We start from the raw sequence: 26,999 nt of genomic DNA on the forward strand, positions 1-26,999 counted from the left end.
ATTCCACCCGCCCCACTTTAATGGTTACTTCTTTATACCCAATTTGAGGTAAGGGCTGACCATTACTGGCCACAATTGTTAAATCATCATCTGGGCCATGGTCAATGTCTGAATCAGCCCAATATCTTTTGTACAGTTTATAGGGGATGGTCGTTACCTGGGACCCAGTATCCAGGAGGGCATTCAAAGGGATCCCATCCAGCACAATAGGAAGGACCGGTCGTCCTCCCACATACTTGCTGCGGCTGGGGGTTGAGCCGGGCTTCCTTACACCTGGGGGTCGGCTCCTGGCCCCAGGCTCGGCCCATTTAAAGGACAGTATCGTGCAATGTGGCCCGCCTGGCTGCAGCGGCGGCAAATCGGTTGTCCCGTTGAATCATACCGGTCTGTGTCTCTGCCTCGGGTCGGCGGAACCCTCCTCTGTCGCATCCATGGGACGTCATCTGGGCTGGAGGCCAACTCGATTTTTGCAGGCGATGGGGTCACTTGTAGGGACTGCACGATCTTGGCAAGGGCAGCTACAGTCTTGGTCAGCTCCTGGAACTGCTGTCTGAGCTCTGCAGTGGGATCCTTATCCAGGGACTGCGCCTCAGCCCCTGCAGTGGCTCGTGTTGCAGGCACCACCCCGGGGTACGTGATAGCAAGAGGCCGGAGGGGCACTGGGTCATTCGGTGTAGATTCTCTCAGTACCCGGATGGCCTGGTCCTTAAACTTTGCAAAGTCCAGAGCAGGGTTCTGCAGGACCATGATACGCAGCTGGGTCCTGTGGGCATCTGACAGGAGCCCCTCTATGAACTGCTCAGTTAGGAGTTTGTGTTCTTCACGTACACTCTCTGGGTCCACTTGTTTAACCGCTTTCAGGGCCTCCTGCAGGTTTAAGGCATAGTCCCTTATGCTGTCTGTGGGCCGCTGCTTGCACCCAAAGAATCTCATCTTTATCTCTGCTGCGGTGCGGGTGTCAAAAGTACTCTTTAGCTTGGCCAGTATCTGGGTTACTGTCCCTTTATCTGTATCAGGCCAGGACTTCACTTCACGCTGGGCTGCGCCGGCTAGCTGTCCCATTAATATGCCCACCTTCTGGCTCTCAGTCAGCGGATACACCCGGAATAAGCTGTGCAGGCTTTCTCTGAAGTCGCTCAAGGTATGGGACTCCCCGGAATACTGCGGCAGCCATTCTGCGCCCGGTATGTACGGCATGGTGATCGGCATTACCGGCGCTACAGCGGGGGATGGGGCGACGGCGACAGGGATCGCTTCGGCGGGCGCTGCGGCGTCTCGGGCTATGGCAGCCACCTGCCCTCCCTCTGCGTCGGACATCTTCCTCCCCCTTAGTGAACCTTACCAGGCTCCGTTCACTTTTCAAATTTCCTTCCGGGTCGCGCGGGGTTAACAGCGCTCTGCTCTGATGGCGCGCTCCCTTCGCGCTCTTTGTCAGGCACGCCCCCCTTCTTCCTGCGCTCAGTGAGGATAATGGCGGCGGCAGTTTTCAAACAGTGAAACACGCAGTAATACAGTCTTTAAAGCGCAATTATTCAGGCGCACAGTACCCGGTGGAACCGGGCACGAAATCCTGTTCGTGACGCCAAAAGTTGACTCGCCCACCCCAGGGCTAGGGGACACCCGGTGCCGGGCCGGACTAATCCGGTGGTAGTCAGTGGTGGCTGGGCCCGGCTCCGTGGCCCTGGTGGGTGTCAGTTGAATATGTGGCTGATGAGTTGAAGTTAATGTTCGTGACGCCACCTGTGGTATGCGGCTATTAAGCCGCCGCTGCTATGGGAGAACTCCGGGGTGATGTTATGGCAGCTATGATGTTACTGCTCCCCACAGGTGGAGCGATGCCCCGGGATACAGTTGGTGCCCGTGAAAGTCTATGGTGTTGTGTGGCTAACACGGTGCAGGGCCGACAGGCGAGGAAAGAACCAGGCACAAACAACAGTCTCTTTACCTTCTCCTCTTTTACTCTGGGAACAGTCCAGTCCTGGGAGACCGTTACAGGTGGTGATGGGGATCCGGTCGGCCTGGAAGTACTTGGGATGATCTTTCTGGCCAGCTGAGTATGAGGCCTACTCCTGTACTTTGCTTTGTGATGATAGGACCCTGCTTCTCTGAATCCAGCAATGGCCCTCTTTGCTGCTGGGACCGATGGCACGTCCCTTCTTTCTGTAGGTGGCTGCGCAGACCCTCTCTCTGGTGCTTCTCCGCTGGAGTCCACACCGGGCCCTGATGCTGCAGCTGTACCTTGGATGTTTCTGGGCCAGGGGCTTGCAGCTCTCCTGCCCTTCGGACTCGGCTACCAGGGGCGGATTTTATACCCTGGCAACCACAGACTCCGATGTCTGAGTCTCTCTGCTGCCTCTCAGCTATTCCTGCTTCTCTGGGCCAAGCTGCTCCAGCTCTAGGCCCCAGATTCACAGGACAGCTCACTCTGCGTCTGTTCACTTCCACTACTCCCTACAGACTGGCTGCACTTCCTCCCTCTGGTCAGGTAGAGGAAGGCTCCCTGGAATTCCAGGTTCAGAGCTCCCCCTGCTGGCCGGAGGGAGAACTGTGTTGGGTGTTAAACCTGCTGGCCAATGGATCTCCCAACTACCTCCAGGCTCAGCATTAACCCTTTGGGAGGGCAATGCTGCTGTGGCGACCAGGTCCTAGGGCGCCACACTATCACTATATTTACACACAGAGATGACAGGGCATTTGTACAAGCACATGACTTAGGGTACCTTCACACTTAGCGATGCAGCAGCGATCCGACCAGCGATCTGACCTGGTCAGGATCGCTGCTGCATCGCTACATGGTCGCTGGTGAGCTGTCAAACAGGCAGATCTCACCAGCGACCAGTGAACAGCCCCCAGCCAGCAGCGACGTGCAAGCGACGCTGCGCTTGCACGGAGCCGCCGTCTGGAAGCTGCGGAGACTGGTAACTAAGGTAAACATCGGGTATGGTTACCCGATGTTTACATTAGTTACCAGCGCACACCGCTTAGCTGTGTGTGCAGGGAGCAGGGAGCCGCGCACACTGAGCGCTGGCTCCTTGCTCTCCTAGCTACAGTACACATCGGGTTAATTAACCCGATGTGTACAGCAGCTACATGTGCAGAGAGCAGGGAGCCGCACACACTGCTTAGCGCTGGCTCCTTGCTCTCCTAGCTGCTGTACACATCGGGTTAATTAACCCGATGTGTACAGCAGCTACATGTGCAGAGAGCCGGAGCCGGCAGCACAGGCAGCGTGAGAGCTGCAGAGGCTGGTAACTAAGGTAAATATCGGGTAACCACCTTGGTTACCCGATGTTTACGCTGGTTACAGCTTACCTCAGCTGTCAGACGCCGGCTCCTGCTCCCCTGCTCGCTTCATTTGCCGCTCTCTCGCTGTCACACACAGCGATCTGTGTGTCACAGTGGGAGAGCGCCTTTGAAGAAAACGAACCAGGGCTGTGTGTAACGAGCAGCGATCTCGCAGCAGGGCCCAGATCGCTGCTCATTGTCACACACAGCGAGATCGCTAATGAGGTCACTGCTGCGTCACAAAAAGCGTGACTCAGCAGCGATCTCGGCAGTGAGCTCGCTGTGTGTGAAGCACCCCTTAGGACAGTGAGAGCCGTGATTAGGAGACCTGCTCTCAAGCAAGTGATTGTTGGGGATGGTGATTTTGCTATATTCATAACAGCAGCTTGTGAGGAGGTGAGAAGGAGAGGAAAGGAGGTGAGCAGATAACTGTTGTAAATAAATCAATGGGCTGGAAGGAAGTGGCTAGTATGTTAGGAGGGAACCTCTTTCATGGAATGTAACTGCTGCACATTTTTCATTGGATCTGGGCAGGCCAAGCTCCATGGAAAACAGCTGTACAATATGACAGATATAAGCTCTCTCTGCAAGATAGAAAAAGCAAGTCAGTTGCATACTGACATATTTTTGTTGTCTTATTAATTAAAGCAATTTAATAACTTGAGAATACCCTTTTAATTCCCCAAGCAATTATCTGCCACGGGCACACATATACAGTAGACTTTCGACTGTTGATATCGGCAGATTCTGTCAATGTTAGTCTAGAGTGAATGTGTAATTTTAGCAATAGGTTTTACTATACACAATGCAGTTATACTTTTTTTGGAACTCATATAGATCAAGGAAGAAGACAAGGGTCCAGCACCTACATCTCCCCCACCGCTATTTTCAGCCATTCCTGGTGGATTCATCAAACAGCTTGTTCGGGAGACTGAAAAAGAAGCAAAGGAAAAAGTTAAAGAATTGAAGGAAAAGACAGTAAGTGCAAAATATATAATAGATATCAACCAGATGACTTTTTATAAGAATAAACGGCACGTTTACACCTTTCATTTACTGACTTTTCTTATATCAGTGCTGTCCACTGAAAATAATGAGAATTAAGAGAAAAGCAAAGTTTAGAAAATGAAGAAGAATAAGGTAGAGATGGAAAACACACTATACAGAGATCTATTGTAAAAAAACAAATATAGAAAATTAGGTAACTTCAGATTCTCCTAATGAGAATGACTGGAGTGATTGGAATACTTAGGCTGTCTGAGATATTATGATTATTATTTTATTTTTGTAGATGGTTATGGTTTACATGTCACAAGATTGCAAAACATACAACCAAGTGAAAAGATTTACAACTTATATCATAAATTGGTAGACATCCCACAAATACAAGGTTACAATATTCATTTATGAACTTCCAAACTTAGATATAAGCTTTTCGCAAAAATTCAGACTGAGTTTCATTTTGTAGTCCTTAGGCTAGGGCTGCTTGGTGACTTTGGTCATGTGATCACATTGCATGACCAAAAAATGTGTAAAAATTCCTTAAAAAGTGCAGTTGCATTGAAGTTCCCTATTTCTGTATGTCATTTAGTTGATAGTTGCCTTTGATTTAGCAACTACACATTGACACTAAACAGAAAAAAAACATAGACTCAGCACAAATGATCTGAAATTCTTATTTCCAGTTACAGCAAAGCTGGGATCTTGCAATCTTGGCGTTTGGCCGAGAATATAGTGTGACTATGGGTTTGGTTCCACTTGCATACCGCTTCCGATGTGAGAGCATTGGAAGCGATATGCTAATGACCCTCTGCTCCGAGTGTTAGCTGATCTTGCGATCGCATCACAGGTGCGGAGAAGAGGGAGAAACACTTTCTCCTCATCTCCTCTGCTGTCTGTCTCTGCATAATTCACACTGCAGTTGCACAACATGCGAGTGCAGTGCGATGTTTCACACGCTCCCATATACTTGTGTGGGGGTGCGTGAGCCGAGACTCGCTGCAAAACGTAGCATGCTGCAATTCATTCCACATGATGCTTTGGCATGAAAAATCAATTGCAGATGGACGCTGCCCCATAGTCTGGTGTGTTTTATCGGATTGCACTCACGTATGAAAATCGCAAGTGGAACCGAGCCCTATAGGCGACTACAGGGTGGGAGGTGTATAGTCTGCTGCAACCCCCAGAAAGGGTTTTCCCGCCCACTCCAGTTGATTGACAGGTCTTTCCCTTGTGTAACCATACTGTAGGCGTGGGGAAAAGCCAGCCAGGGGCTGCAGTGGACAATACAGGTCTCTCCCTATAGTCCCCGGCTTTTCAAACTAGCTTTTTTCAGAATTTCAAAGTAACACAGAGCTGCCTGCAGTTGTACTGACTCATTCTGCTTGTATTTTGGGTACCATGAATCTAATGATAAGTTCCATTTAATGTTCTTTTATTTGTAATTTGCAAATCGTATCAAGACAAGAGACCTGTCTGTCCAAAATTTGCCTAACAATGTGACTGTGCTTTGTTGTTTTTTTATTTGCAAGGTAAATAAGCAGTTTAATATGAGCTTTCAGTTACAGAAATAGTCATTTCAGGCGACCCTCCATGATGAGCTGGGAGCAGAAGGATGGCTAATTAGAAAGGAAGATGGTATATCAATACTTATTCATAAAACAAAGCATGGTTGACAAAGGCCAATATGGCTGAAACATTGCATGGCCAGTGACATAAAGACACCATATACTTGGAATGAAGTTGGAGTGAAGAAGATTTCATTATTTTTGTGGATTATCAGTGTTTTGTGGACCCGGACAATGTATTGCTCTGTGTCCATCTATTGGAATTAAGGAGTATACGGCTTCCTGTTCTAAGATTGATCAAAAGTTGCTATATTTGTGTTTCAAGTTTTCTTTTTTTTTTTTTTCTTTTTTTAAATTGTCCTCCCCTTTTGTGTCTTGATGTTAAATTTATTTTTATTTTTCTATGAGTAGCATTTATTCTATTTCTACAGTACCAATTATCATTGATTATTTATAGTTTATTCTATTACTACAGTAACGTTATTATTTATTACTTATAGGTGAAACAAGATCTGCCACCTGATAATTTAAAGGTAAAAAATGTTAAAGTTAATATTGTCTTGATGAGAGGATTGCTTAAAATGAAATACTATTAGGCCATGTGCGCACTTTGCGTTTTTACCTGCGTTTCAGCTGCGTTTTGAACTGCAGCGTTTTCATGCCAAAATGCATGCGTTTTGATTTTCCAGCAAAGTCTATGGGAAATGCTGATTTCTTGTGCGCACTTTGCTGTTCAAAACGCTGCGTTTAATTTGCATATTTTTGGGCAAAAACCATGCGTTCAAAGAAGCATCTTGTCAATTGTTTTTGCCATTTGGGCTGCGTTTTGCTAACATTGAAGTCAATGAGAAGTTGCAAAAAGCAAGAAACATCCAAATTCCAGCGTTTTACCTGCTTTTTAGCTGCAGAAAACATGCGTTTTGGACTACATAAACGCATGCGTTTCTGACATCAAAATAATGGAATGATATATCCCTTTACACACACACATAGTCCGACAATTAAATTATTGAAAAATATTAATTTATTGTTATTTTAGCCATAAATAGTATAAAACCGCTATAATTATATTAAATATAACTATTTTCTTTATGATTTAAATAATTATATTTGTTTTCTTTTTTTTTCCTTTTTTCATAGTGTTTGACTGTTTAAACTTTATTTAGCAGTGTCTTTATGTTCAAAATGCATCTGTCTTTACGCAATGGAAAAGCATGTAAAAAGCGCTAAAAATGTGACTAAAACGCGGTAAATACGTACGCGTATTTATTGCGTTTCTGTGGTCAAAAGCAACTTTGGCAAAAGCAATTTCTGCCAGAGGATGCGTTTTGAACTGCAACTACCTCGACGCAAAGTGCGGACATAGCCTTAATATTACTAAAGGTCTGATTTTTCCCCGGAAGCAGTTGTATTGTCGATAGTCCATGCCTGCTACTAGAGTTCAGCTTTAGCCATTGTAATTGCTATCAGCTGCAATACCAGACCTGGCCAAGTGGGGTGCTGTTTCTAGAAAAAAGCAATAACTTTTTTCTAATCTTGGACTACACCTTTAAAAATTATATTATAGACACAAACATATATAGCTAATTTAACATTTATCAGTCATATTTAACATTATATTTATTATTATTATTGGCTTTCTCTTTATGGAGAGTCATGGTAGCACTAAACAAGTTGTTTAAAATGTACACAAGATAAGAAATATCCTTACAAGTAAAATCTTACACACTGCACTTCTATGTAATATCGATACTAATGTACAATGCAATAGGCGTATATAGAAGCTTGTAATGTACAAGTGTGGTGCCCCTGACCTGGTCAGGCACCACTGAGTACTGCACCCATGCTGGGGACAGTGCAACACAGGTAATCCAGAAGGCTGACCGAGGTGTGACTACACAGGCGCATAGTGATCAGGTCTCACACATGTACCTTTGAGAGGACCCCTGGGGATCCCAGGAGGGGGCAAAGCCTTCACCTCCACTGGAAGGGTGGAGGGGGCAAAGCCTCCATCTCCAATCAAGGGGTGTGGTAGAGAGCCTGGTTGCTAGGTGGCGTAGGCAGGCACAAGAGGGAGAAGGAGGAGAACAGTCTGAAGCAGAGTGTGGAGGAGTGAGGAGCATGGAAGTGCAGCTCTGACAGGAGCAGCAGTGCAGGTCCCTCAAGTGAGCCGGTTTAGTGTGCAGCTCAGGGAGAGCAGAAGCAGCCCCTGGAGCTGTTGCAGTCTAACAGCGTCCGCGCAGTGACTACCGACGGGGGAGAACGGTCACCTGGTAGTGCTGCCCGAACTCCACACACAGCTAGAGAGAGAGCAACGTAGTGGAAAGTACGGAGACTGTCAGGGAGTACCAGGCCCAAACGGGCGGCAGATCCCGGTGCGGGGATAGATCCACCTTTCCTTGCTAAACCTGCCGGTGTGGGGCCCTCAAAGCCCACGCCACAACACCCCAAAAGCCGCAGCCACGTAGCCACAGTTAGGGCCCATAGTTCACAGGAGGCAAGCAGCTGGAGTGATCTGGTCCAGGCGACAAGCAAACGGCAAACAGACGAGGGGAGCAGCTACTTCCCTGGGTGACCCCAATAGGGACTAAAAGTCGGGGTTACCACAAACCACAGAAGGGCTAAGGAAGGCGAGTCGGTAGCCACCCTCATCAGTCAGCCTGAAGGATACCTGGTTCCAGCCTGGTTCATCCCAGCTACGCCCGGGTTACTCACCCTGCCATCAACTGTGAGTAAAACCCCTGAAAGACATCCTGCTTGTATTGAGTTATTCTGCGCCTTGTGGTTCTACACACCTACACAGGGCCCTGGGGCTTGCCTCACTCTCAGGAGGCTACTCCAACTGACTGCACCTATCATCAGCCCCAGGCACCCTTAATCTGCAGTGGCGGTCCCCACTGACCGCAATTCTGAGAGTGGCGTCACGACAATCCTAGAAGAAGATCTCCTACCTGTGACCAGACTGATCCAGTGGAGTCCCTGAAGGTAATGCACCGACACAGCACTTGTGGGGCTTCACATCTGGCGTCACGAACAGGATAAGGACTAGACCTGTTCAGACAGGTGACCATGTGCCTGGGCGGTCCGCTTGGAAAATTGGAAGCGCCGCCATATTGCCACCATGAAAAGCGCGCTGAAAAACAACAGCAGCCCGCGCTGGGAGAAGTTACCGCCCACAAAGAGGTGTGGCTACCCAGAGATCCCCTGCAGAGTCCTGACCTCGCAAGTGAAGAGAGCGGAGGCGTTCAGAGACGTCGGGACAGAAAGGGAGCCAGAAGTCTGCTGCTGGAAGAGGCAGAGCAGAAACTGAAGAGCCTGCTACTGGAGGCAGCGACGAGTCCGCTGCTGGGAAATCGTGCAGAAGAAGGCGCAGAGGAAATGGCGTCTGAACGCAGAAACCCAGAGCCAGGCTCCGCTGCCTGGTGGTATCGGGAACTTGCCCAGTTCTGCGACCGACTGGAGACCCGGGTCGTAGAGCAGATCAGAGAAGAACGCATGGAGCTTCTGGAGATGGCTGCAGCGGTTCAGGCCTACGAGGGGAGAGCCACGCGACGAGTGCCAGACCGAGCGGCGACGACTCAGACCCCGATGGTGCCACCGATGGGTGAGTCCGGTGTTGCCCCTGCCAACGCGAGTGCCCCGACCCCTGCTGCCACGCCCGCGGTCCCTGAAGAGGCGCCCGGCGCGGCGACGCAGGACCAGGCCGCAGCAGCGACGCCCAGCCCAGCCTGCACAGCTCCCATCGCAGCTGCGACGCTGAACCAGGCCGCAGCAGCGATGCTCTGCCCGGCCCGCAAAGATCCGGCTGCCGCCGCAACCCTCATCCACGCCGCAGGTGTGACGCTGACCCAGGCCGCCGCCATGCTAGGCCCGGCCCGCCAAGACAAGAATGTACCTCTGTTTACCCCGGCCCGCAAGGCCAGAGCAGACACCGCTCCCCAGTCTAAGGAAGTCCCTGCTAGGAAGTCCCTGATAGGAGAGGACCCCGAATACTGGAAGCTGAAGGCTGACCTAGAGGCCCAGTTCCCACAGGAGATGGTGGACCGGTATCTGCTCCCTCCGCACACCCCCAAGGCGACTTCTGCAGTAACCACGCCAAAGAGTCCCCCGCCCGGGCCTGCTGATGACCACCCATCCCCGGCGCTGCCACAACAGGAGTGCTCAGAAGAACTAAGGGGGAGAGGAGGCCAGGAAGCTGAGGAGCTGACCCCGGAGCCATCAGCAGTGGATCCATGCCCCGAGCCGGAGATGCTGCCGTATTCCCGCTGGGATGAAGAGGAAGAATTGCCCCGAAACCTCACCTGGGGGCCTGCAGGCAGTGAAGTAACAGCCCAGCAGAATCCAGCCCGTAGGACACGGCGCCGGAGCAGAACCAAGCTTTCCCCTGCACCGCCGTCTCCAGAACAGAAAAACGAAGTCATGGCCAGAGACTTGGAAGAGAAACGGTTCCTGAGAAGGGCCAAATCCCAGGTCAGAGGCCCACTTTGTCGGGGAGTTGTGGAAGACTTCAGCTTGAAGAGTGGATATGGCTTCATAGTAGCTCCTGGTATGAAAGAAGGCATATTCGTGAATAGAAGGGATGTTAGAGCCCATTTGCCCAGAGGACATCCAGGAAGGAACCTACAGATGGGAGATACAGTGGAATTCACCATGCACCAAGGAGAAAGAGGATGGTATGCACTTGACGTTACACCATGTCCCAGAAGTCCCTACAGAAACCCTACTGTCTCAACAACAGAAAAAGAAACAGATACAGAAGAAGAAAGGAAAGATAAAGAACCCACTGATGAGACTACCTCCGATGATGAGAGAAATGAAGAAAGCAACAGGTGCCGCAGCCCTACAGGCCCAAGCCCTGGTAAGGAGGAATCCATGTGAATAACGTAAGAAATACAGCAAGTTACCAGTTTGACAAGTTTTGAAAAGTTTGCAACGTTAATGTTTAAGAAATGTGCCCACATGAACTAATGTGAGAAACCCATGAACCTTAAGGCTATGAACTGGCTATAGCCACAAACTCTCGCAGTGTAAATAGTTACCCCAGAGGTACCACCACCAGAGCCAGCCTGTTTAGGGGCCTTGGCTCGCCTGCAACCAGGGAGCACGTCCGTTTATGGGGCCTTGGCTCGCCTGCAACCAGAGAGCATGCCTGTTTATGGGGCCTGGCTCTCCACCACAAAGAGGGTACCTGGTCAGCACCAACTGCGGAGGCCGCCTCTACATCCTGCCAGAAGAGGCTGAAGGCGCGGATCCACCAGGCCAGGTATACCCTGAAACCACCAGCCCATGAAAGCCGCCTCTACATCCTGCCAGAAGTGGCTGAAGGCGCGGCCAACGGGAGAGGCAGATTGGAGGAAAGGTCTGGGGAAACGGATGGCCCAGACCTGGTTACCAAAAGAAACCGGTGACCTGCCTCCTGAGAGGGTTTTGGGTGGGTTAGCGGACTTGTGGGTGGAGGGTGGTGATGTATGGTACCTGGTGGTTTTAAAATGTTTTACCATGTTTTAATGTTTTATGCATTTTAAAATGTTGTCTTGCAGCCCGAGGACGTGCTGGTGATAACTAAGGGGGAATGTGGCGCCCCTGACCTGGTCAGGCACCACTGAGTACTGCACCCATGCTGGGGACAGTGCAACACAGGTAATCCAGAAGGCTGACCGAGGTGTGACTACACAGGCGCATAGTGATCAGGTCTCACACATGTACCTTTGAGAGGACCCCTGGGGATCCCAGGAGGGGGCAAAGCCTTCACCTCCACTGGAAGGGTGGAGGGGGCAAAGCCTCCATCTCCAATCAAGGGGTGTGGTAGAGAGCCTGGTTGCTAGGTGGCGTAGGCAGGCACAAGAGGGAGAAGGAGGAGAACAGTCTGAAGCAGAGTGTGGAGGAGTGAGGAGCATGGAAGTGGAGCTCTGACAGGAGCAGCAGTGCAGGTCCCTCAAGTGAGCCGGTTTAGTGTGCAGCTCAGGGAGAGCAGAAGCAGCCCCTGGAGCTGTTGCAGTATAACAGCGTCCGCGCAGTGACTACCGACGGGGGAGAACGGTCACCTGGTAGTGCTGCCCGAACTCCACACACAGCTAGAGAGAGAGCAACGTAGTGGAAAGTACGGAGACTGTCAGGGAGTACCAGGCCCAAACGGGTGGCAGATCCCGGTGCGGGGATAGATCCACCTTTCCTTGCTAAACCTGCCGGTGTGGGGCCCTCAAAGCCCACGCCACAACACCCCAAAAGCCGCAGCCACGTAGCCACAGTTAGGGCCCATAGTTCACAGGAGGCAAGCAGCTGGAGTGATCTGGTCCAGGCGACAAGCAAACGGCAAACAGACGAGGGGAGCAGCTACTTCCCTGGGTGACCCCCATAGGGACTAAAAGTCGGGGTTACCACAAACCACAGAAGGGCTAAGGAAGGCGAGTCGGTAGCCACCCTCATCAGTCAGCCTGAAGGATACCTGGTTCCAGCCTGGTTCATCCCAGCTACGCCCGGGTTACTCACCCTGCCGTCAACTGTGAGTAAAACCCCTGAAAGACATCCTGCTTGTATTGAGTTATTCTGCGCCTTGTGGTTCTACACACCTACACAGGGCCCTGGGGCTTGCCTCACTCTCAGGAGGCTACTCCAACTGACTGCACCTATCATCAGCCCCAGGCACCATTAATCTGCAGTGGCGGTCCCCACTGACCGCAATTCTGAGAGTGGCGTCACGACAATCCTAGAAGAAGATCTCCTACCTGTGACCAGACTGATCCAGTGGAGTCCCTGAAGGTAATGCACCGACACAGCACTTGTGGGGCTTCACACAAGCCTAAAAGGTCCAATCCTATAGTCCGAATTGTACAATATAATGCAGTATGTGACCAATGTAGTATTAAGCCAATAATAATAACACTATAAGGCCCTGTGCGTACACTGCGTTTTTTTTGCCGCAGATTTGCTGCGGTTTTATTAGTGCAGTTTGTGTTCATAAACGTCATGCAGTCCTTCCCCAGCAAAGTCTATGAGACATCCAAAATACTGTGTGAAAGTTGCTTCTTTTTATCTTACAGGTTTTGCTGCAGAATTTCTGCAGCAAAAAGAAGCAATATGTCACTTATTTTCTGCGTTTTTCCCTGTGTTTTGCCATTGACAATTTTAAAAAAACCACAGGGACAAAAACGCAGGCAAAAATGAGGTAAATCCACACCCAAAACGCACCAATACCATGGAAAAAACGCATACGGTTTTACTGCTTTATGCTGCGTTTTTGGTGCGGATTTACTGCGTTTTTATCTACGGTTTTGTCCTTGAGGTGCAAAACACAGGGAAAAATGCAGAAAAACGCAGAAAATAACTGATATGCTGCTTCTTTTTACTGCAAAACTCTGCAGCAAAATCTGTAAGGAAAAAAGAAGTAACTTGCGCACAGCATTTTGTATTACTCATAGACTTTGCTGGGGAAGGACTGCATGACATTTATGAACAAAAACTGCACCAATTCTGCAGCAAAAACCGCAGCAAATCCACGGCAAAAACGCAGTGTGCGCACAGGGCCTAAGGCTATGTGCGCACATTGTGTAATTTCATGCGTTTATGCTGCATATTGCACTGCAACGTAAACGTATGCGTCCTCAGCACAATCTATGAAGATTGTGCATAATCCATTAGCACATTGCGTTTGAGAGTGCAGCGATTTGCATGCTGAAATTTTGTTCCAAACCGCTGCGCTCAAAAAAGTAACATGTTACTTATTTGGTGCGCTTTGGATGCTGCTCCCACTTTGTCTATGGGAGAGGCAAATCGCCAAATCGCTGCAGATTTTTCAGCATGGACACTACGCAATGTGCACACATAGCCTTAGGCCTGTATCATACTAGAATATTTAATAGGATGTGATATGCTAATGACACTCGGCTCAAAGTGTGCTGCGAGCGTGAACCGAGTCATTCACTGTGATCTAATACTATAACATGCGAGAATCGGAGCACAGATGCGGAGGAGAGGGAGAGATTAATTTCTCCATCATCTCCATTGCCTGCCTCTATGTACAGTCATATGAAAAAGTTTGGGAACCCCTATTAATGTTAACCTTTTTTCTTTATAACAATTTGGGTTTTTGCAACAGCTATTTCAGTTTCATATATCTAATAACTGATGGACTGAGTAATATTTCTGGATTGAAATGAGGTTTATTATACTAACAGAAAATGTGCAATCCGTATTTAAACAAAATTTGACCGGTGCAAAACTATGGGCACCTCAACATAAAAGTGACATTAATATTTTGTAGATCCTCCTTTTTCAAAAATAACAGCCTCTAGTCGCTTCCTGTAGCTTTTAATGAGTTCCTGGATCCTGGATGAAGGTATATTTGACCATTCCTGTTTACAAAACAATTCCAGTTCAGTTAAGTTTGATGGTCGCCGAGCATGGACAGCCGCTTCAAATCATCCCACAGATTTTCAATGATATTCAGGTCTGGGGACTGGGATGGCGATTCAAGAACATTGTAATTGTTCCTCTGCAAGAATGCATGAGTAGATTTGGAGCGGTGTTTTGGATCCGAGGGCAATGTGAGATTTTCTCCTCTCTTCTGTTCTCCCTGCGGAGAACGCTTGAGTCTGTGCAACATACAATTGATATGCTTGCGCCTTGGGAAGCCGCACCGCAGGTCAGTTTACGTTGCGGGCTATACACACACAGTGGATGGCATTTCTAGAAATCCCATCCACTATGCTTGTACTATGCAGCGTTGTACACATCTCAGCGTTTTGGACACAGTTGGAACATGCTCCATCCAAAATGCTACAAACACTAATCATGGGCACGCACCCTTAGGTGTTGGAAAAGCTTTGTGTATTGTCAGGTGTGGGCACTGGTGAATTTATTTATTGCTTTAATAAATACAATAAGTTAGTTTGGGAAAAGGAATTAGAAGAATTTATCTTTACTTGCAGGGAGTTAGGAATATTACAATATGTGTTAGTCATGAAATTAGAATAACTTGATCCTAGTGGCCTAAACCAAACAGTGGAGTGAAGTTCGAGTTGTGAAACCACAGGTGGCATTAACGATGGAAAATTAGCGGAAGATCACTGTCCTTCCAGATACGAGGACTCCTGTTCCCTAGATCAGATCACAAAGTTTTACTTGTCAACAACTCAGCTGAATATGTCTGGTCATTAGATATAATCTCAGCATAGAATTCCTCTCCAGTAAATTAAACTAGGCTATAAAACTCAATGAACTTAAATTATACAGACTCAAAGAAAATGACGGATGCGTTTCAATTTTTTTAAAATTGATTTAAAAATAAATAAAATCAGATAGTTATGTCATAACCATCATGGATGTGGATAGGATTTTTAAAACCTTATTCGCATGAAACAGAAAAAATATGTATAAGGAAGGGCTTAATCACATGCTTCATTTTTAGCTGCATTTTTTCACCACATTTTTGCTATGTACTAGCAAAATGAATGAGATTTCTGAAATTTTGTGCAAATTCTGCTGCTTATTTTTTGGTTGCAGATTTGATCCATCGATTGATTGATTTATTTTTTTAAATCTGAAGCATGCCAACTCCTTCAATATTTTTGCAGCGTTTTTTAGCCAATGGGGAAAAGATGTATGTAAAAATCACATAAAAAATGCAAAAAGGTGTAAAAAAAAAACGTTTTAGGCTATGTGCGCACTAGAAAGTGCCTTTTTCTGAAGAAAAAAACCGACTCTCTGAAAGAAGGGCAGTGAGCCCCATAGGGGTGAATGGACCCCATGACGATCGGGAGGGTGCAAGGTTAGGAAAGGGTTAATAGGTTTGCATGGGATGGGGGATGTGTGGGAGTACAGGATTGGTAGTAGGGAGCTGTAAGGGGATTGGGGGGAGCAAGGAAGGGGTGGGGTGTTGGGAGAGGTATAAGAGAGGGGGGTGTGCTGTTTACCTCCCCTTTCGTCGATAGATCTTTGTGTCCCAGGACGTAGTGCTGCTGCTGCTTCCTGCCATGGCTGCCCTTGCTGAACTCCTGGAGATGGTGCGGGGGGCATCCGAGGTCGTGGGAGTGGATGCCCTGAGGCAGCAGCTGGCAGCGGTCTGTGGGGCTGGAGCGGCGCCGCCTGCTGTTCCAGCGCCCGGGCCGTGGCTACGTGCTCGGCGGGCGCGACCGCCGGAGCGCTACTCCCCCAGCTGGAGGGGGAGAATCAGATCAAGGAGCCCCTGCGGGGACCCTCCGGAGCAGCGGCGGAGCCCTCCAACTAACCTAGGGGAGCAGCCGGCCACCGGGAGGAATCCGCGACGGAGATCCCGTGGGTCGGGGGTGGGCGGAGCCTCTGCGAGGCCCACTTCCGGTCCGCGGCCTGCGCAGCACCAGACCGGAGCATGGATGACGGCAGCCCCCAGTGATGTGCCGGCTGGGGGTGGCGCTCGGCGTGCCGGATTGCCGGAGGAGACTCCCTGCAGGCCGCAGGGGAGAGCAACAGGACGGGGGACGGGAGCGGATGTGAGCGGCGAGGTCAGGAGATCGGAGGAGGGGTACGGTGGCCCGCAGGCACAGAGGAGATCGGTAGTCACGGTCCCCCCCGGCGAGGAGCGTGCTGGGGGTGGGTCCCGGCGAGAAGCAAGCTCGGCACGGCCTTCCGGCAGTCGGCAGGGAGGGAGCCCACTGAGGTCGACAGGAGAAGGGGCGGCGCAGCAGGATATCACGATCACAGCGGGAAGAGACGGCGGCAGGGCGCCACGGCGGGAGAAAAGGAAGAGGTCAAGCAGGAGTCGCCCGGACGAGCGGGGTGCGGTGACCGTGGGGGTCGACGGCCGCCAGGTGCGGGCTGTCCCCTCGCTGGTCCCCCCTGAGGATTTCGGCAGCGCATCGGACTCCAGCGAGGAAGAAGGAGCAGCGGCAGGTCGGACGGAGCGGCAGCTGGAAGATCGTGGCACGGCTGTTCCGGCGTCGACTCAACGGCAGCCTGGTGAGCAGACAACAGAAATGTTACATGCTGTGGGTAGCGCGGGCGAGGGCGGGGGTTCCGTCGCGGGACGCGTGGCGCTGGGGGCGAGTGCGGTCGGGCAGTCTGGTTTACCGGGTCCAGAGTTTTGGGGGCAGCTTTTGGGGGTGTTGCAGGGGTTGTCTGCGGAACGGGGTAGTCGGACTGGGCCTGGGGCTCCGGTGGGGGCGTGGGTGGGCCCCACGGAAGTGGTGCGGACAGAAGCGCCGGTGCGCGATGTTGCGGCGGGGGACACGACCTCGGCGGCAGGTACGGGACAGGAGGCTGGTGGGGCGGCTTCCGTGGGTGCGAGTAAGGAGGCGGAAAAGGAAAAAGAAAAGGAGGATGAGGTAGTGCGTTTGGATGATAGGGCACGGAGTGAAATTTATGTGTGCTTTGAAGGGCAGTTAGGGGTTCATTTAAAAAAGGAGGTGAGGGAAAAGATTTGGAAGGGGGAGTATGTGGAAATTTTTTCCCTGCTTCCCTTGGAAAAGTTTAATTTGGATAAGGTGAAACCTAGTGATACAAAAAAGGAGAAGGAGGATGAGGAAAAACGGCGGTATAGGTTGATCCCGAGGACGTTTACTAACTGGCTACAGGCCTTTGCTATCTTAGCCAGTGTGATCGGGGAAAAGGAGCCGGAGCATTGTTCCGCCCTATTTGGATATATGGACGCGATAGGGGAAGCGTATAGAGTATACGGCGGTTGGGGGTGGTTGAGATATGATGAGCAGTTCCGGCAGCGGAAGGCTCTGCGGCCGGGAGTCCAGTGGGGCCACAAGGATATTTCTTTGTGGATGCGGTTAATGACGGCGCCGGCTCAGCCCTTTCGAGGGGGTGCCGGGAGCCCGGGTGCGAGTGGCGGGTCCTCGGCTGGACAGAAAAAGGGAGCTTGTTGGCAGTATAACGAGGGACAGTGTAAGTTCGGGGCCTCTTGTCGGTTCAGACACGAGTGTTCCGGATGTGGAGGGTCCCACCCTCTGGCCAGGTGCTTCAAGAAAGGCAAAGGAAAGGCGGGGGAGGGGTCTGGAAAAAGGGAGGACGCCAGTGAGGGTAGAGGCGATGCTTCCCTATTTAAGTAGATACCCGGATGTGCGGGCGGCGGAGTTGTTGGAACGTGGTTTTACAGAGGGCTTTCGGATTCCGTTTGAATCTGAGGCGCTGGTGTTTCGCCCGGGAAACTTGCGGTCCGCAAAAGAACATCCGGCGGTGGTGAAGGAAAAGCTGCAGAAGGAGGTGGAGTTGGGGAGGATGGCGGGCCCATTCCAGGACCCGCCATTCTCTAATTTACGGATTTCCCCCCTTGGGGTGGTACCTAAGAAGGAGCCGAACAAATTTCGGCTCATTCATCATTTATCTTATCCGGCGGGATTGTCGGTGAATGATGGGATATCACCGGAATTGTCGGCGGTATGTTATGTATCGTTCGATAGGGCCTTGGAGCTGGTAAGGGTAGCGGGGCGGGGGGCCCTGATGGCAAAGGCGGATGTGGAAGCAGCTTTTCGTTTACTCCCGGTGCATCCAGAGAGCTTTCATCTCTTAGGGTGTATGTGGGATGGTGAATACTATGTGGATCGTTGCCTGCCGATGGGCTGTTCCATTTCGTGTGCTTATTTTGAGGCATTCAGTACGTTTGTGGAATGGGTAGTCAAGGAGGTGGCAGGAGTCCATTCGGTGATTCACTATTTGGATGACTTCTTTTGCGTGGGTCCGGCGGGCTCTTCGGTTTGCTCCTTGTTGTTGTTTACGTTAGAGCGGATCGCGCGGAGCCTGGGTATTCCGTTGGCAAAAGACAAAACAGAAGGGCCGGTGACGGTATTATGTTTCTTAGGTATCGAAATTGATACACTGGCAATGGAATGCCGGTTGCCGGAGGGAAAGCTGTTGGATTTGAAGGCGTCGGTGCGGTTCTTGTCTCAGGCCAAGAAGGTGCGGTTGCGGGAGTTGCAGTCAGTGCTCGGAAAATTGAATTTCGCTTGTCGCATTATGCCGATGGGGCGGATATTTAATAGGAGACTGGCGAGCGCAACCGCAGGGGTAAAAGCTCCAAATCACTTTGTCAGAGTGACAAAAATGATGAAAGGGGATTTGTTGGTGTGGGAGGAGTTCTTGGACCGGTACAACGGTCGGACCCTTTGGATGAGCGAGGCGGTGTCCAATAGCCAGCTGGAATTGTACACGGATGCGGCTGGGGCGACAGGTTTTGGAGCAATTTTTCAAACGCGCTGGTGTGTGGGAAAGTGGCCGCGGCGGTGGGTGGAAGCAGGTTTGGTGAGGAATTTGGCGCTGTTGGAATTGTTTCCCATTATTGTGGCGGTGGAGTTGTGGGGCCCTGTTTTTGCTGGAAGAAGGGTTTGCATGCATTGTGACAACATGGCGGTGGTGCATTCCATCAACGCACTGTCGGCAAAATCCCCGCCGGTTGTGGGGTATTTAAGGCATCTAGTGTTGCGTTGTTTGGAGTTAAACATTTGCGTGGTGGCTCGGCATGTGCCTGGGATTCGCAACGAGGTGGCTGATGCGCTATCACGGTTTCAGTTTTGCAGGTTCAGGAAGCTGGTGCCGGAAGCGGACGCGGAGGGGGAACCTTGCCCGAACTGGCTGTGGGACCTGGCATCGGTGTAGCTTTTGAGGGAATTCGGAGATCGGTGTCTGAGGCTACTTGGTGCCGATATCAGGCGGTGTGGCTGGAATGGGCAGAGTTGGAAAGTAGGGAGTTCATGGAGTTGGGTTACCAGGGTCGAGTGTTGGGGGTACTGATGTTAATAAGTGGGGATTTTTCGGAAGGCAGGTCTGTTTCGGTGATTGGTTGCAAGTTGGCGGCGTTGGCCTTTTTGTTCCAGATGCAAGGGGTTCGGGACGCGACTAAGGATTTTCTGGTGCGACAGGCGATGAAGGGTTTTCGAAAAGGGGCTCAGTCGCGTGACTGTAGGCGGCCGGTGTCATTGCCATTGTTGGTGCGTTTGGTGGGGTGTTTAGGGGAGTTGTGTTCGTCTCCTTATGAGCGGGTGTTGTGCTCGGTAGCTTTTGTACTGGCGTTTTTTGGGGCCTTTCGTATTGGCGAATTGGTCAGCCCGACTAAGCAAGCGATGGGTGGTTTGCTGTTGGGTGATGTGATGCTGGGGGAGGATAGAGTGGAATGTCGGCTTCGTTTTTCTAAGACGGATCAGAGGGGCCGGGGGCGCTTAGTAGTGTTGTACGCTTTACCGGGGCACCAGTTGTGCCCAGTGTTACATGTGTCAGAGTTTTTAAAGGTGCGCGGCGGTTACCCTGGTGTTTTTCTTAGACATACGGACGGATTGGCTTTGTCGCGGTATCAATTCAATGCGGTGCTGAAGATGGCTCTAGCAAGGGTGGGGGAGGAGCCACGTGAGTACGGGTCTCACTCCTTCCGGATTGGGGCGGCAACGGAGGCCGCCAGGTGGGGTTTGAGTGAGGATTGTATCCGGCGGATTGGGAGGTGGGAGTCTTCCAGGTTCCGTTTGTACATTAGGCCTCACTTGGTCAGGTGATGGTCAGGGGTGGGGGATTCAAGGTTGGTGTTAGATGCCGGTTTGTGGGCAATTTCTTGTGCTGTTGCTGTTTTTATTCGTGGTCTTTGTATTTTATAGGTCCATGCCTAGTGTGGATCCTCGGGCACTCCTATGTGTATTGGGGAGCGTTACGGGCGGATGTGCGGCGTGACGGTCGGCAGCTCGGAGTGTCGGTGTCGGAAGCTCGAGTAAAGTGGCTCGGAATTCGGGGCATGACCTGGGGTAGGGTGCGCCCTGAGGTGGCTTATTATAGCCGTATGGATCGTGTCCCTGATGTGTTAATTTTGCATGTGGGAGGGAACGATTTGGGAGTAAGGTCGGCGAGGGAATTGAAAAGGGATATAAAGCTGGACCTGTTACATTTGTGGAGGGCGTGCCCGGGCATAGTTATCGTTTGGTCGGACATTATAGCTCGGACGCAGTGGCGTTTTGGGAGGTCGGTGGACCGTATTAATAGGGCTCGGAGCAAGCTGAACCGGGCTATTGGCAGGTTTGTGGCGAGAAATGGTGGGTTGGTGGTGCGGCATAGAGAATTGGAGGAGTCCACGGAGCAGTATCTAAGGAGAGATGGGGTTCACCTGACTGATGTGGGTCTGGATTTATGGATGTTGGGTTTGAGGGATGGCCTAGAGCAAGCACTGGGGGTGTGGGGGGCCCGGGCCAAGTAAGGGTGTCACTTGGCCGGCCTGTGGCGGGGTGATAGGTCCGTCTGAGAGGTTGGGAGTACCGACAGTCGGCTTGTTGGTACGAAGTCGCTCAAGGGGAGTGGCTTCGGAGTGGATGGGAACTTGTGGGCGGAGGTCCCGCAGGTTCTGGGTAGGGGTAATTAACGATGGAACGTTGTTACCCCTCACCTCGGGCCGGGTGGTCACGGCCGAGGTGGTCCTCTGGGCCGGTTTGGAGGTTACGGCCGGGGGGTTAGGAATGATGGTTTGCCTCTCGGATGGATCTATCGGTGTTTCTGGTTATACGGGTATATATGTATAAGGTTAAGTTTAACAATTGAGTGGCATGTTGGGCCACAAGTTTGGTATACATATATACGGTAAAATAAAACTGTGGCCATTCCTGCAATAAAGTCGTGGTTCTCGTCTTCATTTAGGTAGATATGGTACGGGGGGTGTGTTTTACAGGATAACCTGCTTATCCCTTATAGATGCGTCAAGAAGGGCAGTGAGCCCCATAGGGGTGAATGGACCCCATGACGATCGGGAGGGTGCAAGGTTAGGAAAGGGTTAATAGGTTTGCATGGGATGGGGGATGTGTGGGAGTACAGGATTGGTAGTAGGGAGCTGTAAGGGGATTGGGGGGAGCAAGGAAGGGGTGGGGTGTTGGGAGAGGTATAAGAGAGGGGGGTGTGCTGTTTACCTCCCCTTTCGTCGATAGATCTTTGTGTCCCACCCGCCCGCCCTGATATATAATTATATGTATATGTTCAACAAAAAAAAAAGATAAAAAAAAAAAAAAAAAAAAATAAAAAGGTGAAAAGGTGATGGTTTTCAAAAAAAAAAAAAAAAGAACTTTAAAAAAAAAAAAAAAGAGGAATAAAGGAGAATACAAGGTTGAGTTGCTAATTTATTGTTGTCACAGCGGGGTGATAGGTCCGTCTGAGAGGTTGGGAGTACCGACAGTCGGCTTGTTGGTACGAAGTCGCTCAAGGGGAGTGGCTTCGGAGTGGATGGGAACTTGTGGGCGGAGGTCCCGCAGGTTCTGGGTAGGGGTAATTAACGATGGAACGTTGTTACCCCTCACCTCGGGCCGGGTGGTCACGGCCGAGGTGGTCCTCTGGGCCGGTTTGGAGGTTACGGCCGGGGGGTTAGGAATGATGGTTTGCCTCTCGGATGGATCTATCGGTGTTTCTGGTTATACGGGTATATATGTATAAGGTTAAGTTTAACAATTGAGTGGCATGTTGGGCCACAAGTTTGGTATACATATATACGGTAAAATAAAACTGTGGCCATTCCTGCAATAAAGTCGTGGTTCTCGTCTTCATTTAGGTAGATATGGTACGGGGGGTGTGTTTTACAGGATAACCTGCTTATCCCTTATAGATGCGTCAAGAATCCCGCATCTGCGGTAAAAAACGCACCTGCGTTTTTGCCGTGTTTTTGCCACCGTTTGCCACGGATTTACCGCGGACTTATCGTGGATTTATCGCAGATTTTCCTCAAGTTGGTCCCCGCGGATTTTTACCATTATCTATGGCAAAAACTGCAGGTACCTGCGGAAAAGAAGTGACATGCTCATTAATTCTGAAGCGGAAAATCCGCGGTTAAATCCATGGGTATAAAAAAACATAGTGTGCGCACAGCATTTTTTAAAACCCATAGTTTTTGCTGGGGAATTGACTGCTGCAATGTTAGACACATTTTCTGCAGCAAATCAGCGGCAAATTCACGGCAAAATCCGCGGTAAATCCTCAGCATGCGCACAGGGCTTTATGCAGAATTTTGGCAACATTTTGCTTTTTTTCCACAATTTTGAATGCGCTTTTGATCCATCTTGAGTTTTTTAGAAATTTGTTTGAATATGTGAAAAATGCTGGAAAAATGCTAAAAGATGTGATATGCTGCAGATTTTTTTTTTTTAAAAAGCTTTGCTGTTTCAAATCTGCAAGGAACAAATAGCATCACGGGCATGAAATTTCAGAACTCTCACTTTGCTTGGACTGTAAAGTGCAGCGTTGTTTACCTTTGATAAATTAATACAAAAGACACTGCAAAAATGTAGTGTGTGAACCAACCATTAAGGTCGGAGTCACACTTGTGAGAGACTCGTGCAAGTCTTGCATCACATCCCACAACATGACCTGCAGCTCTCCTGACAGGAGCATCTCAGCTGCAAAGAAATACATGCAGCTGACCCGCTCCTGTCAGGAGAGTGTGTGGCCATACCGGGTGATGCGATGTGAGACTCGCGCGAGTCTCTCGCAAGAGTCACTCCAGCCAAACATATGAGCAACCTGAAAACTTTAATATACAATTCACAGCAAATCTGCATATAGCCCTGTGCATTATTCGCTAATTCTGTAGTGTGAATTATAAATTGCATTTAGACTTACCATAATGTGTCATAGCGGTGTAAACAGAGTCATACTGCATATTATATTGGCTGCAGGAATATTTATGAACAGAAGAGGCAACCAGCATAAACTTAGACTAGACAGTAGACAGTCTAAAAAGTGATCAAATGTTTAATTGGTTGATCTTTAGACTCTATTGTCCAACTTTACACCATATATTAGTTGGCTACTTCTGGCCAGTAATGGGTGCCAAAACTTTGGCACACAGATTTATATGTCAGGCCATAGCATTACAACACCCCCCAACCCTCTCCCTCTTTGAATTAGTCATGCCCCTTGTTGAACAACTTGAGAAAAATTCTCCAAAACACATGGTAAACATACCAATTTTGTAGCTCCATAAATTTTCCCCATTGTTTATAATTGTACACTCTCAAACATAGGTGCCAGGACTTTCCCAATGCAGGTACTGGAGATGAACTGTGGAGCAAAAAGCGCAATAGGGTCTTACCTGGTAAGGGAACAGGAATAAGAATTAGGTGCATTCACCTATTGTGGTTGTGAAAAGTCACAACCCCTGAAAGCACATGTAGAGATGGCAACAGCCGCAGCCCCGATGTTAAACATACAAGTGTAATGAAGAAGAAATCGGGTATATGCCACGCTAGCACCGTGGAATCCGATGTTAATTTTATCACTTTTTTTTTTGTATAGGTCAATGCGTTTCAGAGACGACTGTCTCCTTCATCAGGACATCAAAAATCAGATACTGTTCTTTGATGTCCTGATGAAGGAGACAATCGTCTCTGAAATGCGTTGACCTGTACAAAGAATAAAGGAATAAAATTAACATTAGATTCCATGGTGATAGCGTGGCATATACCTGATTTCTTCTTTATTACCCTTCTACCAAGACAATTACTGTTAGGGTATTCTATCAATTTTCCCTATTAGTTGTGCAAGCACAAGCTATACATAGTATATAGTTATGGTACAAAAAATGTGTTGAGACAAGATTCTAAAGGAAATATGCAGGATCCTGAATGCCATGATGGTCTTGTTAATAAAATGATTTTCCATCCATGAATATTGTGTTAGATTTTGTTTTTAATTTAAATGGGTTAAATGTTCTGATTTAATTAAATTTTTAATTTATTTTGATGCTCAGAAATTGTTATATTTTTTCTGAAACACAGCTCTAAATCCCCTGCATAGACACAGAATAAAACTCTTTATTATTAGGGATGATTGAATACTTCAAATATTCGGCTTTGCGAATATATTCCGAATATGTCGCCGCTATGCGAATATTCGATGCTCAATGTAGGTCTATGGGAAGCCCAAATAGTTCTGAATAGTTGTTATTCGGGTTTCTCATAGGCTTACATTGCGCATCGAATATTCGCGAATAGTCGAATATCGGCGACCTATTCGGAAAATATTTGCGAAGCCGAATATTTGAGGTATTCGATCATCCCTAGTTATTATCTAACATAAATAATCCTGGTCAAGGTTTTGAGGCAGTGTTCATGATGATTTTCTACCCAGTATAGGGTAAGATATAAGTTGCTGATCACTCTGGGTTTCAGAACCTGGAGAATGCCCAATGTTTCATTCATTGTCTGAGACTTACTGGGAAAAGCTATGTACAGTTGTAGCACCCAGGGGGCAGGGGAAATCAGGCATGATGATGGGGGTAGTAGTAGGATGAATGTCGTGATGCCACCTGTGGTATGCGGCCAGGGATTTAGCCGCTGCTGCTGTCACTGTCCTCTGGGGCAGATGGTGGTAGCAGCCAGAGATGGTATAGCTCCCTACAGGTGGAGCAGGCCCCGGGGAGGAAGATGAGAGGAGTAGTGATGGCGTTTGACGCCGAGGTGTGGGGTGGCAGTGCCAGTAATAAAGAGTCCGAGTCTGCTGCTACAGTTCCAGGTGTCTTTACTCACAGTTCATGCTGTTCACCTGGACAATACTGGTCACTTGCTGTAATGGGCTCCGCCGACCCCGAATAAGTTAGAACAAACCACCGGTGTTTAAAAGAAGGAGAAAGTCCCTTGTCAGAGTGGTCCTTGTAGCTGTGAGGCACCTGGGCTGAGCGGTACACCCCCAGACCCAGGCCCCATGAAGAGAGAAGGAAATGAAGGTGTCCCAAAACTGATGTGCCGGGTTGACTGTCTAGTGATTGTGTGAGTTTGCTCCTTTTCTACCCCAAGTGGAACTGGCCCCCAAGGTGGTTATCCTAGTGACTGGGGAATTCCCATGCTTTGTGATGGCCAACCCCCTGCCTACCCTAGCACAGCTCCCCAGAGAAAAGGCTCCTAAGCTTTATGTAAAGTGTGAATGTGGATCACCGGTGATTAACCCCTCCTTACCTCGAGGCGAATACCACAACCAAATGAGCTGCAATACTCTGTGGCGACAAAAGCCCCAGGGGCGTACACAGTACTTAGCTATTTCCAACAGTCCCGGTGACAATGAATAATGCCAAGACACCTCTCCCTTCAAGACAGGGAAAAAAACCCATTCTACGGACTCTAGTGATCAGGCCCCCAGTGATCAGCAAGATCCCATATTTTGATAATTTCATATTTTGGGAAAACCCCTTTAAAGAGTCACTGGGCATAAAGATGTAATTTTTTTTAACCCTATTTCAAAACCCGGTGTTCCTATTCTTTTGTTACGCATCTCTCTGTTCCTGAGATATGTCTCATCTTCCCTATATGTAAGTTTAGTCTTGTTAGCTAAGGAAAAGGGGCATGATGCTGCAGCTGTCTGTGGGCATTTTCTTGAAGTTCACACCCCCTTGGCTAGCAAGACTAGACTCATACTCAAGGAAGAGGGGGCCATTTCTCAAGAACAAAGAGGAACAAAATAATAATAATAATGCCAGATACAGAATAAAAGTGTCATTTCAAAGAGACATTAAAAAAAAATATTTTTATGGCAAGTAACAAATCTGCCTTAACTATTTCAAGTTAAAGATGAGTATTAAGAAACTTGGTATCCTGACATAAGGCCACTTTACATGCTACGAACTCGCTAGCGAGATCGTTAATGTGCGTACCCGCCCCCATCGTTTGTGCATCACGGGCAATTCGCTGCCTGTGGCACACAAAATCGCGTGGACCCGTCACACTACTTACCTGCCTAGCGACGTCGCTGTGACCGGCGAACTGCCTCCTTTCTAAGGGGGCAGTTCGTTCGGCGTCACAGCAACGTCATTAAGCGGCTACCCAATTGAAGCGGAGGGGCGGAGATGAGCGGGACGAACATCCTGCCCACCTCCTTCCTTCCTCATTGCCGGCGGCCACAGGTAAGGTGAGGTTCCTCGTTCCTGCAGTGTCACACATAGTGATGTGTGCTGCCGCAGGAACGACGAACAACATCGTACCTACAGCAGCAACGATAATTGGGAATAGGGGAGCATGTCAACGATTAGCGATTTTACACGTGTTTGCAACGATTTTCGATTGCACGTAGGTGTCACACGTAACGACATCGCTAACGCGGCCGGATGTGCGTCATGAATTCCGTGACCCCAATGATATCGCTTTAGCAATGTCGCAGCGTGGAAAGCGGCCTATAGTCAATGTTCCCTAAAACCTCTGTAAAATAGATGGTTAGTCTGGCTCAGTTTGTTTA

The 26,999-nt window shown here is 49.4% G+C and overlaps 1 protein-coding gene across 1 annotated transcript in view; it reads left to right on the plus strand.

Annotated features, from left to right (window-relative positions):
• The window catches only part of MYO18B (myosin XVIIIB), a 1,019,172-nt gene that overhangs the window by 106,157 nt on the left and 886,016 nt on the right, over nucleotides 1–26,999 (plus strand). Inside the window, exons 3-4 of the mRNA XM_075320057.1 lie at nucleotides 4,121–4,263; nucleotides 6,353–6,385. Of these exons, the coding sequence (XP_075176172.1) occupies nucleotides 4,121–4,263; nucleotides 6,353–6,385 (176 nt within the window). The remainder of the gene's footprint in view (nucleotides 1–4,120; nucleotides 4,264–6,352; nucleotides 6,386–26,999) is intronic.

This window comes from Anomaloglossus baeobatrachus, chromosome 1 (genome assembly GCF_048569485.1).
Source record: "Anomaloglossus baeobatrachus isolate aAnoBae1 chromosome 1, aAnoBae1.hap1, whole genome shotgun sequence".
NCBI classification, from domain to species: Eukaryota; Metazoa; Chordata; class Amphibia; order Anura; family Aromobatidae; genus Anomaloglossus; species Anomaloglossus baeobatrachus.